The sequence below is a fragment of the Cornus florida genome, unplaced genomic scaffold, assembly GCF_030987335.1.
Source record: "Cornus florida cultivar Cherokee Brave unplaced genomic scaffold, ASM3098733v1 CherokeeBrave_3.0.0_Hap2_Chr03, whole genome shotgun sequence".
NCBI classification, from domain to species: Eukaryota; Viridiplantae; Streptophyta; class Magnoliopsida; order Cornales; family Cornaceae; genus Cornus; species Cornus florida.
This window is the reverse complement of record NW_026775573.1, coordinates 10731998-10746604: the sequence shown is the minus strand read 5'-3', so window position 1 is coordinate 10746604 and position 14607 is coordinate 10731998. Positions and strand designations below refer to the sequence as shown.

At 34.7% G+C, this 14607-nt stretch overlaps 2 protein-coding genes across 4 annotated transcripts in view; one reads left to right on the top strand and one right to left on the bottom strand.

Moving 5' to 3' along the window:
- Positions 1–499: 499 nt before the first annotated feature.
- Positions 500–6423, top strand: LOC132299443 (uncharacterized). Its single transcript, XM_059796054.1, has 6 exons — positions 500–647; positions 1778–1853; positions 1954–1985; positions 3424–3665; positions 5731–5967; positions 6070–6423. The coding sequence occupies exons 2-6, from the start codon at positions 1801–1803 to the stop codon at positions 6076–6078; spliced, it is 573 nt and encodes a 190-aa protein (XP_059652037.1). The 5' UTR covers positions 500–647; positions 1778–1800; the 3' UTR covers positions 6079–6423.
- A 775-nt stretch (positions 6424–7198) lies between these two features.
- The window catches only part of LOC132299442 (THO complex subunit 1), a 29730-nt gene continuing 22321 nt past the window's right edge, over positions 7199–14607 (bottom strand). For 2 of the 3 annotated variants that reach the window (XM_059796051.1, XM_059796052.1), the window contains exons 18-22: positions 13374–13445; positions 13172–13222; positions 11571–11630; positions 11333–11482; positions 7199–7827 (exon numbers count right to left, since the gene is read on the bottom strand). In XM_059796051.1, coding sequence (XP_059652034.1) covers positions 7570–7827; positions 11333–11482; positions 11571–11630; positions 13172–13222; positions 13374–13445 — 591 coding nt within the window. In that variant the 3' untranslated portion in view covers positions 7199–7569. The remainder of the gene's footprint in view (positions 7828–11332; positions 11483–11570; positions 11631–13171; positions 13223–13373; positions 13446–14607) is intronic. The other variant, XM_059796053.1, reaches the window with a different exon arrangement.

Here is a 14607-nt window from a genome sequence, read left to right as displayed (position 1 = left end):
TTATAAATTATTGATTAAATATAGATGTATAATATCGAATTTGTTTTTATATTTTGTCCCTTTAGAAAACTCATACAATTGTTTTTTCTTAATAAGACTTTAACAACATTGAGAAAATATCACTGACTTTCAAATTTTTCATTTTCCATTTATATATTTTCTCCCTTCAGAAAGCCCTCAAACAATTTTTTTAATTCTTAATAAGACTTAACGGTACATAGAAAAAATATCACTGACTTTAAAATAATAATAATAATAATAATTAATTTTATTACCCCATATTATTTTATTTTAATTAGTGGTAGTGTCTAACTTCTTAGAATACTTCATAAACCATACAATTTTTTTTTTTTTTTTTTTTTTAAATCTATTAATCAAATCATAATGATAATTTGTGTCCACAAAATTGAACTAAACTCTATAGAATGTATAAAATAATTACATTTTTTTTTTTTTATAGGAATTAGTAAATGCAAGAAATATAATACGGAGTATATGGTTAGCAGAAAAATGAAACAGAAAGAGTAAAACCGAGTATTTCTTCGACTCGTGCCCTAGCGCAGAGATAAAGAGAGAGAGGGAGAGAGTAAGCGAAGAAGATTGTCCTCAGCAACCATCGTTGTCATCCGTATCACTGCCTTCGTCAGGTAACCCTAGGTTCTAATACACACATATCTACGATTTGCGAGAAGGGGAAAATTAATAGACTTGAAATAGATATGCAATTGCCAATCATGTTTACTGAGTTTATTGATTGATCGAATGGTATTTGAATGACAAACATGATGGGTTTGAATTGTTGGGAAATTACTGTTGAATGATCCGTTTATGCGATGATTTTGATTAACAAGCAACATTTTTTTGAAAATAAACATAGATTTAATTGAACAATCCTCCCCAACTTATATAACATCCTCCCCAACTTATAATAACACATATATATGTATGTTTGTGTGCCCTAATAAATAAGAGCTCGGTCTCTCACACACACACGCAGTGATATAAAGCTATATGTTGCTTGTCCAGTACAGTGTTAGGCTATTTTCTCCGTTTCTTTGAGATTGAGGGTTATATATTAGCAGTATCATTTTATTTATTTTTAATAATAATATGAGCATAGTAGCACCTGTCTATGAGACTGAAGACATGGGAGTAGATATTCCAGCTTTCTTTCACCCGCTGGTATGAGAAATTACTTTCGGGATTTCAGAGGTCAGAGAAGGCTTGATGATTGATTTAGCTGTGATGTTATGGCCGGAATTCGGTTCCGGCTTGCCCGATGATTGGGTTTTTTTTTTTTGGGGGGGGACCCTATTTAGTACTCTCTTATAGTCTGATGTATAAAGTTTAGGGTTTGGAGTGGAATATTGAGAGATTGAAAATTGCAGAAAAAAAGTGAGAGCCAGGGTGTGGGGACTAAAACTTGTAATCTCCAGATTTTTGCATAGTGAAAGTTTTCGCCAGCTCTTCACCTGTAGACGTAGGCTTTGCCAAACCACATAAATCTTTGTGTTCTTTATGTGTGGGGTGTTTATTTTCTGTCGTGTTTTGTGCCTTTTAGTTGGGTTCGCTCCATTTGTCATAACAATAACAAATATATATATATGTATGACACTAAATTATATACATTTTTTATATTCCCGTGTGCAATTGGGACTTTTATTTTTTATTTTATTTTATTTTTTGTGTCATTGGGAGGTAAATCCATGGTATGTGTGCAGATATTATAATGAAATCAAATATATAGATTAACGGCTTGAGTTACTTCTTATTGCAGTTTTAGTTGGAATTTATCAGGAAATGTTTAAGAACACATTCCAGTCTGGTTTTCTCTCCATTTTATACAGCCTTGGGTATGGCTTTTTTCTGTTTACGACATTTTATATTCCAAATTGGTAGATTACTTTAGACATTCCTATTATTGAAGGTCCAAATCCTTTTGGGTTTCTGCAGGAGCAAGCCTTTGCAGATATGGGATAAAGAAGGTGAGTAGCTTCTTCTATGGTATTGTTGGTGGTGATGTAGTTTTTCTTTCTTTTTCTTTTTCTTTTTCTTTTTATTTTATTTTTTACACCTGACTTTGTAGCTAATGTTTATGCTATATTTTCGTGTGTGTGGTACATTGACTTTCTCTGGTTTAGAAAGTTTATCATGCATCTTATGTTGATGTTAATACTTGATTTGTGTGGACTGGTTCTATAAAATTGTCAGTTTTTATTTTTGTTTTTTATATTGATAAAAAATATATATATAGATATATATATGGCTAGTCACTAGTGCGATGATAAAAATCAATGAAAGCTTTACCACAGGCTTCATTAACAGTACCCTGTTCTTATCGCTGTGAGTATTTGAGAATTGATCTTTCAAATTTTAAATAATGTACTATCTCAAACAATGTAAAGAAAAAAAGGCCAAAACAATAAGTTTTGGTTGGGTTAAGATAGGACTCAAGTTTGATGCCTGGAGTTCTTTTTTCCCCCTTTGATTTACAATATCGCCATTCATCTTTACTTATCAAAAAAAAATATCGCCATTCATCTAGGACTAGGAGATAAAATGAACAAAAAGGGGAAAAAAAAAAAAAAAGAAGGAAACTTTTCAAGGAGGATTAGAATGATAGTATGAGACATTTTTTCTTTTTATTCTTTGAAACAATGGAGCTTAATGGTAAAAAGTCATCAAAACTTGGAATTGTATAATATGTTCTTTACACTGAATTTTGGACATAAAATGCTTATACGCCAGAATTTAGTTGCCTCCGCCATCTCATGGTTGCTTTAATTATGCCTTGTATTTCTTAATTCAAACATGAAAATTCGAAAGACCGAGTTTTCTGTACCCCATTGCCAGCACCATGTTTGTTAAATATATGTTCACTTATTTACCAAAAACCAAAAGACTTGGTTTTAAACAAATTTGAGATATTATACAGCTGCCACATTAACATAGTAACTTGATTATGAAAGAGCAATTGATTAGGGTAGGTTGTGTTCGGACTCGTGAATTAACAAAGCTTAATAATATCCATATTCAACAAATCTCTGTTAGTGTTGGATAATAGATACGAAGTGATGCTATTTTCAATTTGGTAGTGTCTGGATATGATTTTATTGATAGTTAATCATATAGAAGTAAACTTCTACTAAAGTGAAAACAAAAATTATAATTTTTTTTTAAAATTTTTATAATTAAAAGAACAGTTTATTTACTCTCAGAATCCATCTGAAACTTTTGGAACAATCTGTGTGAGTGAGAAATAGACTCTTTTTTTTTTTTTTTTTTTTTTGGGAATTTCGGTGTAACACTCTAATGTTGATTAGTGTTTTCAAATGTATGGAAAGTGCTTTTTTTTTTTTTTTTTCTTTTTTTTTTTTTTTTTTTTTTTTTTTGCCCCTTTTTTCACTCTTGGGTCTCTTGTAGTTGTTAATGGACAGATAAAACGACCACAAGATGAAGACATACAGTCCAACGTCCTTGAAATTGTGGGATCAAATGTCCAGTCAACATACATTACATGCCCGGCAGACCCAGCTGCAACACTTGGTATAAAGCTACCATTCTTGGTTATGCTTGTGAAAAACCTAAAGAAATACTTCACATTTGAGATTCAAGTGCTGGATGATAAGAATGTCAGGCGACGTTTCCGAGCTTCTAATTTTCAAGTGTGTAAGTTTTCCCAATTTTTTGGGCAATCTTTGTTGTGTTTTTCTTTCTCCCTTCCTTCTGTTATATGTGCTTCATGGAATACTTCTAATGAATAGTGATGCTAGATATTAGTCTTGAAGAAACACTTCTGTTTGTTATCTAAACTTATGAGTCCTTTGTGGGTGTGGGATTAATTATATTGATTCTAAATATACTTATGTAAATCTCTTCAAGTTTTACATGCCAAATGAACTGATATTTATTATGCAGACATCTGTTAAAAACTGGTAGTATCTGTATGTTTTCATTCAATGACCTCTTCTTTTAATTTGATCATCTGTGAAAATCCTATAATTAGTTTTCCAGTTTGGTATTTATGAAAACTGTTGTGGAGTTCAATAGTTTTTCACTCTCCACATTGGCACATAATCTCATTATCCTTGGAGGTTCATCAAGGATGCATTTGGTAGTTGTCCTTGCTTGCTGGTGTACTTATGTTTGGCATTTTTCTAAAGTGTTAAGCTAGCAAATAACTGAGTACCCTTTGCTGGACTTGTTTAGTATCAAGTTTTTTAGAATTAGTGGCTGATGAGAGAAATGTAAAGGCTGCTCTGATTTTTTCGTATGCATCTGCTTGCCCGTATTACTTTCTTGAGTCATTGTAGTTTTGGTAGTTGTCCTTGCTTGCTGATGTACTTATGTTTGGTATGTTTCTAAAGTGTTATGCTAGCAAATAACTGAGTACCCTTTGCTGGACTTGTTTAGTATCAAGTTCTTAGAATTAGTGGACTGATGAGAGAAATGTAAAGGGTGCTCTGATTTTTTCATATACATCTGCTTGCCCGTATTACTTTCTTGAGTCATTGTAGTTTTGCCATTTGCTTGTGTATCTTCCCCCCCACCCATCCCCCTTTTCCTTCCTTCTCACCTCTCAATAACTTAAGACTTTGCAATTACGACAAAGTCTTAAGTTAATGCAAGAATTTTACACAGACGCACATGTCCACTATTGCAACAAAATGGTAATGTGAAGAATTGAGATAAGAGTATGTTATATAATTTACTTGTCATTCCATCTTTTGGGACGAAAGAGCAAATGTCTCATGTTTTGTTATCTTTTTCTTCAATTTAATTTGTGAGGCAAACATATATTCTGGTATTCACTTTTTTTTTTTTTGGTAAGGTAAAGCAATTTATTTACTCACACATACTGCCTCCAGTGAGGCTTGAACCCATGACCTCCCTTTGGGAAGTATGGGTGTGGTACCGCTGGGCCACTGGTTATATTATGGTATTCTTTCGCACTAAAAACTTTGCTGGAGTATCTCATCTAAATTAAAAAATATAATAGAAAAAAAAAAACTGTAAACACAACAATTGTTGCATTTGTGCTATAGTGTCTGATGGTAATTATGGTCTGTTTGGTGCAAGGGAACAGTGAAAGGGAATGGTGGGTACAAAAAGGGGAGTGATGGATAATCTTTCATTGTTCGAGGAAAGGAGAAGGGAAGAGAGGAGGGAAGGCCTTCCATTGGCCCATAATATTCTTTCCTTTCAAAATCGGGAGGAATGAGGAGAATAACTCCCCCACTTTTCTTTTATACTTTTGCCCTTCAAATATCACCATTTCTTTAAAGTGTAAAGATATAGTGGTAAAATCATGAAACAACTTTTTTCTTTCTTTCTTTCTTTCTTTCTTTCTTTTATTTATTTATTAATATTTCCTTCTAACACCACCTTCTTTTAGAATGTAAGGATGTAGTTGTAAAATTATGAAGCACCCATATTTTTTCTTTGGAAAACAACCCTTCCTTTTGCCATTATACCTTTCTTCAAGATTTCCATCCTTCATTTCAGAGGGAGCATTTGGTTGGGAGGCTAGATGTAAAATAATCTGGATAAACCTAATCTGAAAAAAGTGGACATGTTAGAGTTCTTGACCTTTAGCAGTTGATGACTTGATGGCCCTATCTGTGGAATCGGGGATGTTGACTTGATGATGCGTTATTTATATCCATTGGAATCACCGTTCGGCTTTGAAGTATTAATTTTACACTAAAGAACTCCACTTTTCTGTTGTAGGCTGTGACTAGAGTAAAGCCATACATCTGTACCATGCCTTTAAGGTTGGACGAGGGATGGAACCAAATCCAGTTGAATCTTTCTGATTTTACCAGACGTGCGTATGGAACCAACTATGTTGAGACACTGAGGGTTCAAGTGCATGCAAACTGCCGTCTTAGGAGAATATATTTCTCCGACCGCCTTTATTCAGAGGAGGAACTCCCACCAGAATTCAAACTTTACCTGCCAATGCAGGTGAGATAGTTCCTTTGGCTCTCCAGTTATTCATTGTTTTCGCTCTCTTACTTTTCAATTGTTTTATTGAATCTAACTCGTATATTAATGATTTGATTGCAGAAAACATGACTGCATGCAAAATCTCACTGGACCGCGACTTCTAAAGGAGTGGAGCTATACTATCGAATGGCAGCTTATAAGTCGTCTGTAATTTTTCAGTTTTTACAGGACGTAATCTCATAGATATTATTCACTTGGTGTTTGACTAGGACGATATTATTATTGGAGTTTGCAATGGTGATATGCATTGTCTTACTATCCAGTTGCTTAGTTTTGCTGATAAGCCTAGTGCTGTGTTTTCTGAGCGAGGTGCCTAACCCAATTGGGCCTTGATTTGGTTTTATTTTGTTGTGTGTGGAATTGTTGTGCTTGGTTTTCAATGGAAAGTTAAAGATTTTTATGGGATTCTTAAAAGTTTGGCTTGGTGGTAAGATTTCACTTGTAGAACAAGCAGAGACTTCACGGATTTAACTGTGATACGAAACTCCTACTTGTAATAAGTCGCTTGGTTTCTTGGAACCCTAACATTTCAGTTATATAATGTCATTTTTTTCTCTCCTCTTGCAGCCACTTTGAATCCCTCCTATCCTTTTCTTTCTCCTAACATCAGAAGTTTCCTCTCTTTTTACTTTCCCTTCTTTTTCTTCCCTCCGACCAAACATAGGCTTAGGGTTCGCTCAAGAATAATATTGTTGCATTGGACTCCCAGCGCCACAAACGGATTTGGTGAACCTAACATCGTCAACAAAAGAATGTTGATGCCGGGGCCTTGGTCCTCTAGTGTAGATTATAATAAATTGGCAATAAAAGAATGACTAGTGTGAAGTGATGAAAAAATGATAATAATAGGATCTAATACAAAGAATGGTGTATATATATAAACCTTATATATATACTTGATGACGATTGTTGTACCGAGTTTTTTATAGCACCTCATAATCTGGTTTATAGCACCTCATAATCTGGGCACATGCAGTCCCATGAAATTACTCATGGTTGACAGTTGGGCTTGCACTAGCGAAATTTTGTCTGCCATGATCACTTGATCTAGATTCATACAAGCGTTCATCACCTAATTGTTATTTTTTTCTTTTTTTCTTTTTTTTTAATATATAGATTCTTCATGCATCCACAGGTTCCTAAAAGTGAGGGAAAGAGGATGTATTTGCAAGTTCCACACTTCAGAAAGGGTAATAAAAAATATGACAAGGGATCTATATTACTAAAGCTCCTTGTGTTGTTTGGGAATTAAGCCCCCAATTCAGTCATTATATGTAACATGGAATACATATGCATATCAAAAAAGTCAGTTATATCTTGGAACAACGTTCGGAAACTTCTGTGAAGGGCAATAACAATGGGAAATCAATCCTAATCGTTTGTTTGTCTCGGATGACCGTAGTTTGAATAGCTCGTCATAAAGGATGCTTTTCGCAGTAGTCTCATAGGTTGGGAGGCTTGCTGTCGGGTGTCTTCAAAATGGGAAATCAATCCTAATCGTTTGTTTCTTTTGAGATTGCAGCATTGTCAACTCTTGGTATGAAAGCACACTCGTATTTCTCATCCTACTGCATCTAAATCGACCTCTGCATCCGTCTCTCCATCAATCATTCCTGCCTCTACTTCCACATCTGCTTCTATCTGCCCTGGCTCTGGGCCACCATCCGTGTCAGAGCTTTGCTTCTGACTTTCATCTGGAGTTGGAGTTTCACCCTGGGAAATATTACCGGTTATCACTTCAGTGTCCATTGGAGCTGCTGAGGCTTCAAGATCAGTTCTGCTTCCTTCACCATCCATCTCACTTGCAGGTGTTGCAATCTAGCCAAAAACAAAACACAGAGCAAAAAAAAAAAAAAGCGAAGCTTAGAGGGGAAAAAAAACAAATAATCATATGAAAAATGTTTGTAACCCCAGAGATTTTTGATACAAGAAACAATTGAAACAATAACAATTTTAACATAAGAAAAGAAAAACAAAACCACACAATCCCAAAGACGGCTAGTCATCTTTTACATGATCCAATCACCAGACTAGTTCACCTTCTGAGTTAGAACACACAAATCCGTTGTGCAAAAGAAAGAAAGAATTTTCACTGAAGACGAGTTTAAGATGGCTAGTCTTAGGCGAAAATCAGATTCTTGTAATATTTTTCTTCGTATTTTAATAATTTAATTACATATATACAGATCTTTTTATATGTTCCTAAGGTGTGATTCCACATATTTTGTAATCTGCTGAAGATTCATTTATCAACCAAACTCAATAATTTTAAGCTGTTACACAAATCATTACACTGGACTTTTCCTACGCAATTTTTAGGTCCATTAAAATATAGAGCAATCTTAAAACAAGAGAGTATAACTAATCAGAGAATAGAGAGATTCTTTACATAGAAAGTTAATTCCAAAGTAGATATACATTTATAATTAATGGCATGATGATTAGGAACATATACAGATAAAATTCATAAAGAATATAAGCAAATTGATAATGCTTAAAGAATCCATTGCAAGGATAACAAAGACAAGATGGATACCATTTTATATGGTGCATAGGTTCCAAGAACAGAAAAACACTATGGAAAAAAAAGACGTCCGGTGGAAAATTAAGCTAAAAAGAATTGTAGTCATTCAAGATTCATCCATGAAATTCTATCTCAAGATTGTCCAATCTAATCCAAGTAGCATGAACACAAGAAAGGGAAGAGATGCTACATGGACAGAAGTATACAGGAAATCCTAAAAGAGTAGGACAAGGACACCAGGAAGACATAGCAACATAAACATAAAAAATAAATAAAATAAAATTATAGGCAAATCTTTCAAGTAACACAAAACTTCCACTCTAAATTTCTATAGTAAGAATTGCAAAAGACGGAAACTATAGAAATATTAAAAGTAGTGCAATGGTAAAAGCTTTGATGGCAAGTGCAAAAAAGGCGAGTCTCAGTGCAAAATTATGCCAGAGGTTTGACCTTTCTCCAGTGTTGCGATCCCAAACCTCGCATAAATGGGACATATACTAGACAATGTAACTATTACCTCTTGCTATAATTTTTTTACAGGTATATTCTTGTCCTATATTATAAGTGTCCACTGTGTGTTTAACTTGCGTTGCTGTGCGCACATTGTAAGATTTCATTAAAAGAGATCTTGGCCATTTCGAGGTTGTGTTTTATTGTTTTTTTCAAAAAGAGTGCAAATGACTCCTATATTAAGTTGTGTTTATGCTAGACAAGTTTAGGGGATTGTCTAAAAATATGTCGGATATGACACCTCCATAGAAGTGTTTGTACTTCTTAGAATCTAAGTCCTCTTTTAGGGCAACAAATGAACTGGATTGTTCATGAACAGCTTGAACTCAACTTGAGCTTGTTCATTAAGAAACGAACTGACCACAAGCTCATTTAATAAATGAGCCAGGATTGAAAAATCTTAAGCTCAGCTCCCTATGTTTCAAATTATTATATTTAAAAGTTTATATCATATATCATAAGGTTAGCCAACTCACATATGTTTTAAGCCCTTTGTCTAAAGGCCCAAAACAATAATAAGCACTATCACCTGTGAGCCATTAGATTGCAATAAAATCCAATGGTTGTAAACAAACCTACCAAAAGGAGAGATCAAAGCTCTTAAAAAACCCTAATAGAAGACACCAAACAGTCACACCCTAGCAGCCATCTCCATCGTTCTATTAAATCTCTCTCGTTTTTAGATCAGCTCATGGAGTTCTCTCACACGTCTAGTATATCTCTCATCTCTCACTCTTACCTTTTCATCTTTGCTGCAACGGTGGTGGTTGAGCAATCAGAGGTCAATGGAGATATATATCAACAAAGAAATCAGAAAATGCAATTTCTTCTACGTCTATGTACATGTGTGATTGCGTATATACACAACCATATATATAAAAGAGCTCAAGCCAAACTGACCCCTAGATTGGTTGAACAATGACAAGCCAAGCCTGAATTCGCCTAGCTAAGTTCGCCCAAACAAGCCTCTAAGTTTGGCAAATTGAGCCCAAACAACCCAAAAAATAGGCTTGTCTCAGTTCATTTGCAGCCATATCCTCTTAAATCAAATACAACATCAACGTATTAGAGTGCACACCCCTGATTAAAAATATATATATAAAAAAACATGAACAAGAAGATGACCCGTGTCCAACTCAAGAGGGGTCTCGTGTTCAACGCCTAGAGGCGTTAGGCCTCCAAGTTGGGCTTACCCAATGCCTGTGATTTGGAGGTGATTGCAGGTATCCGAAGGAATTAGTCCCCCCCTCCGGGTAGAGGGTGGGGCACTCTTCCTGATGAGGAAAAAAAAGTCTGTCACTTCCAATTATTAACTTAAGATGCACTATTCTGATAGTTATTATTGGACTAATTAAGAATTTCCATGGTCAGGTATAATTTAGATTTGAAAAACACACACACACACACACAGGCTCCAAAAAATCCAAATGATCCATTGCGGACAACTTGACAACCCCCTTAAACCACCCCACCCCCCCCCCCCCCCCCCCCAAAAAAAAAAAGGGGAAAAAAAAAGTGCTTCCATGATTATAATTAAGAAACTTTCTACATACCTACAGTAGACATCAAAACTTTCTGAGGTCACAATAATTTTTTCCGAAGGCATAAATCATACAAGACAACTAGTTTTCAGAAGAACTGGTAGTTTGGCCAGAGATCTGTTTTAGGTCCACTTCCCTGCCAAACAATTTTCTTAGATGTGATCTCATGACATTGTTCATGCGTGAAATTATTGTTTATTCCCCAGTTCATATTTGAATCAGAAATGCATATTCTTGATTTCTTTTATAGCTCCATTTATAGAACTACAATTCTTTGTACAACAACAACTATCAACAGGTTACTATTGAAAATCTAAAAGTCCAAGAATCATTCTATGATCATTAGTATTTGATAGTAATCTGTTAAACATGGAGAAAGTATATGATCACATAAATCAAGTACCATTGTCAAAACCTCAAACAAGAGATTTATTTCAGCCTGAATTATATCTCTAGACCTCTGTGGGAAATAGGAAATACAAGGCCCCTGCTCTTTCAGTCAAATGCAATATACAGGGGTGTGTGTGTGTGTGTGTAATTTTCCTATAGAGAAGAAGATTTCCAATTTTATGTTAGTTACACATATGCCATCCACAGAATAAACTGTCAGAAGTAAAATAATTTCATTTTTTTTACTGGGGTTTCTTAATTTCCTATAGAGAAGAAGATTTCCAATTTTATGTTAGTTACACATATGCCATCCACAGAATACACTGTCAGAAGTAAAATAATTTCATTTTTTTTTTACCTGATTTTCTTCTACTTGATTTGCAGCACCTTTTGTTTCTTCCTTTTTAGCACGTTTAGACCTTTCACTTGGTTTAGCTTGATATTTCGACCGGACATCAGGAGGCAGAAGTTCTAAAGGCACAACCCCTTCAATACCATATTCCGTAAACTGCAATGTAACTTATATCAGCTTTTATCTCAATACAAGATTACTTGACACTCTAGTTATTTAATTTTCATTTGTAAATTAATCATACTCTAGAAAATCCATCCAAGTCCTGTCGAGCTGAAAAACGGAGACCTTTCCAGCAATAAACCTGTACCAAAAGTGAAATAATTTGTTTGGAAGAATAAAAGAGTCCATATATAAAAAGCAATTATCAAAAAATAATGACGCTCTATAACAAACATATAGAAACAAGATGCATTCCGAAAGAAGAGCATGTTGGTCGGTAGATTTATCTCAGACATCTACTGATTATAACCATTCATATCAGCAATTGGAGAGACACAAACTTAATTATTATACTCGGCATTCATTAACTTTTGTGCTAAGACTCAATTTGCATGATGCCCTAGAAGAGCACATGGGACACATGCCTTACTGTTGGATGGGAAAAAGGTTCCAACACGCAGGCAAAAAATATTTGGGGCTATGAGGTGCATCAAGGCATACTAAGGTATGAAAAGTGGGTGGGAATAGTTGTGAAGAAAAACAGTAGCTGTTTGGAGGTTTGATATTTAGTTCTGGGCCTTTGAAAGATACAAATTGCACCAACATATATAAATGGTAATTTAACAAATGTACAAACAGTAGAAAAATTAGCACAGACATTCAGAATTATTATAACAATGAAGTAGTGTAATATTTGAAGTTAGTTTGATAAAGAAAAGACAGACAACGGTATTCATCTGGATGATAATTAAATAGAGAAACAAACATGAAAATCCAGAGGCATAAAGTAACATGCAAAGGCATTAACCCCTAGCTTACTAGAATAGATAAGTTACTATATATCTAGTCTGGTTCCTTCTTTTTTCCTTTTTTCTTTTTTGGGTGTACCTGCCCCTAGAGAATGGGAGGGAGGGGGGTGTCGTGAGCTGCCAGACCAATCTGATATTTGCAGACTCGGAGTAGATTCCGTGAGTGCTTTGGATTTGACTGCGAGATGGACATTCAGCCACTTGTACTAGAAATCTGAAATTTGTTACTTTGGAAACTCGAACACATGAAACGTAATTATCTGCTGTCTTGGTTAATTAGTTATCATTCTTGTATTTGTATCTAAATAAGCTTTACTTTTATGCTCTTAAGCATTTCCAACTTTTTGAATCTCCAAGCTGTTTCCATTACTTTTCCAAGACCTTTGTGTTTTCAGGCATACCACAAGATATAATAACTCCTCGCTGCAAGCCTGGTGTAGGTATGAAGTCCCCTACTTGCAAAATGCGTGCTACGAGGGTAATCATCCACCATGTCATTCCATGACATGTCATGTCGGGAGCCTCCAAAGTAGGGATGACAATATGTCGGGTATGGAGGGGTGCCCATAATCCAAAACAGTTCCACGAAGAAAAATCAATTACCAAACCCGCCCAACTTTGGGATTGGGCAGTTTCGGAGTGCTCCGTTGTGTATAATTTAAATAGCTAAAAACAACCCTAAATATATCCAAGATAGAATTTTCGTGATTTTTTTTTTTTTTTTTTTAAATAAAACAAAAAAATAAATAAACAGCTCTAATCATAAATTTTGTTAACTTTATGTATAATCCAAAATATCATGAAAAAAATGAAAAGAACAAAAATGCAAATAATAAAATTACTATTTATATATATTTAAAAAAGAAAAATTAACCCGGTTATTTTTGTGGTGATATTCTGCCTCTATTCCTGCAGTTACGTCCATCTGTAAGTTCAAGAAGAATTAATATCATTCAGATAACTAAATTTCAACCACCATTCTCATACATCACATATACACATACATTTATACTAGGAAATTAGAAACAATCAATTTATGTAATAGTTTAACTTCAATAAGTGCTAGTAGGCCTCACATCTTCAGCCAAGGGCTTCCAGTATTCTGTAACAGCAGGAGTGCGCACACGTTGAGCATCAGTCAGAGCATTCTGGAGATTCAAACAAGTAAGGCATGAGGATTCGAAAATGATGTTGTAAATCTATGAAATAGTGGCATGGCACTAAGTATCATGTAAACTACAGAAAAGAAAATATCAGAATTACTTACAAAGCCACAATATATTGCTCATTAATGTTCTTGAATAGAGAAGGGTGTTATCTCCCAATGAAATATATTGTTGGAGTAATCATCATTTATTATGTAGAAGTAGGTTCATTCTATGATATTAGTATAATTCATACATGCAATATCCATTATTTCCATGCACCATCAAATATAGGATTAACAGACAGTTAATAGAACTAGGTAACTAATATCAGCTACAATGAACCTTAAACAGTGCTAAAAATACCCAAAATCAGAACTAAGGTTAGTTTTTCATTCTAAAAGTCAAATATATAGCCAATACGCCAGTAATTGTTACTTAACAATCATTGCCGAGGTAACAGAGACTTGAAGGTCTTTTGTTTTTGCTTTCGTTGACCATCTAGCACCTGAAACACTTTCGTGCTCTGTTGAACCAAAGTGAAGGTCCTTTGAAGTAAATTTTTATTCCGATTCTACCTAAAAAATCTTTATAATGTGTAGCATAGTTACAAAACTTCCTTAATTCTAGTCCCACCGCATTCAACATTAGCCCAAAAATCATTTAGCAAATCCTACCGCAAAGGCACTTCCCTGGAAAAACTTAGCATTTTACAGATCTGTTCTAAATGTCTAATGACACCTTCCTTTTCCCCATTCACTCACCAACAAATTGACCATAGCTGCTACCTAGTCAGATCAACCTATGCCCTCAACAAGTTCAACAACAATCTTGAACTTCCTTGAGTTCTATTTCTCTAATGTAAGGACAGACTACACTTCAGTTCACCTAAACACCGTAACCTAAATGATTTCCTTAGGATGACACAATATCCAACCATCAAGCTTACCACTTCATCTCAGTGTCTAGTAACCGCAAACATCTTTATACCGCTTGCAGTAGATGATTAGCTTTTATTTATCCACTTGCACATATAAAATAATCTGACACCTCTGCCTTAAGTTGTCATTGTGAATGAAAATCTTCTCAAAAAGAGTTGTCCAACTAAAAAGGCAACTTTAGGAGAGGCTTTTGCACACCAAATCGCCTTCCAAGAATCCCGAGC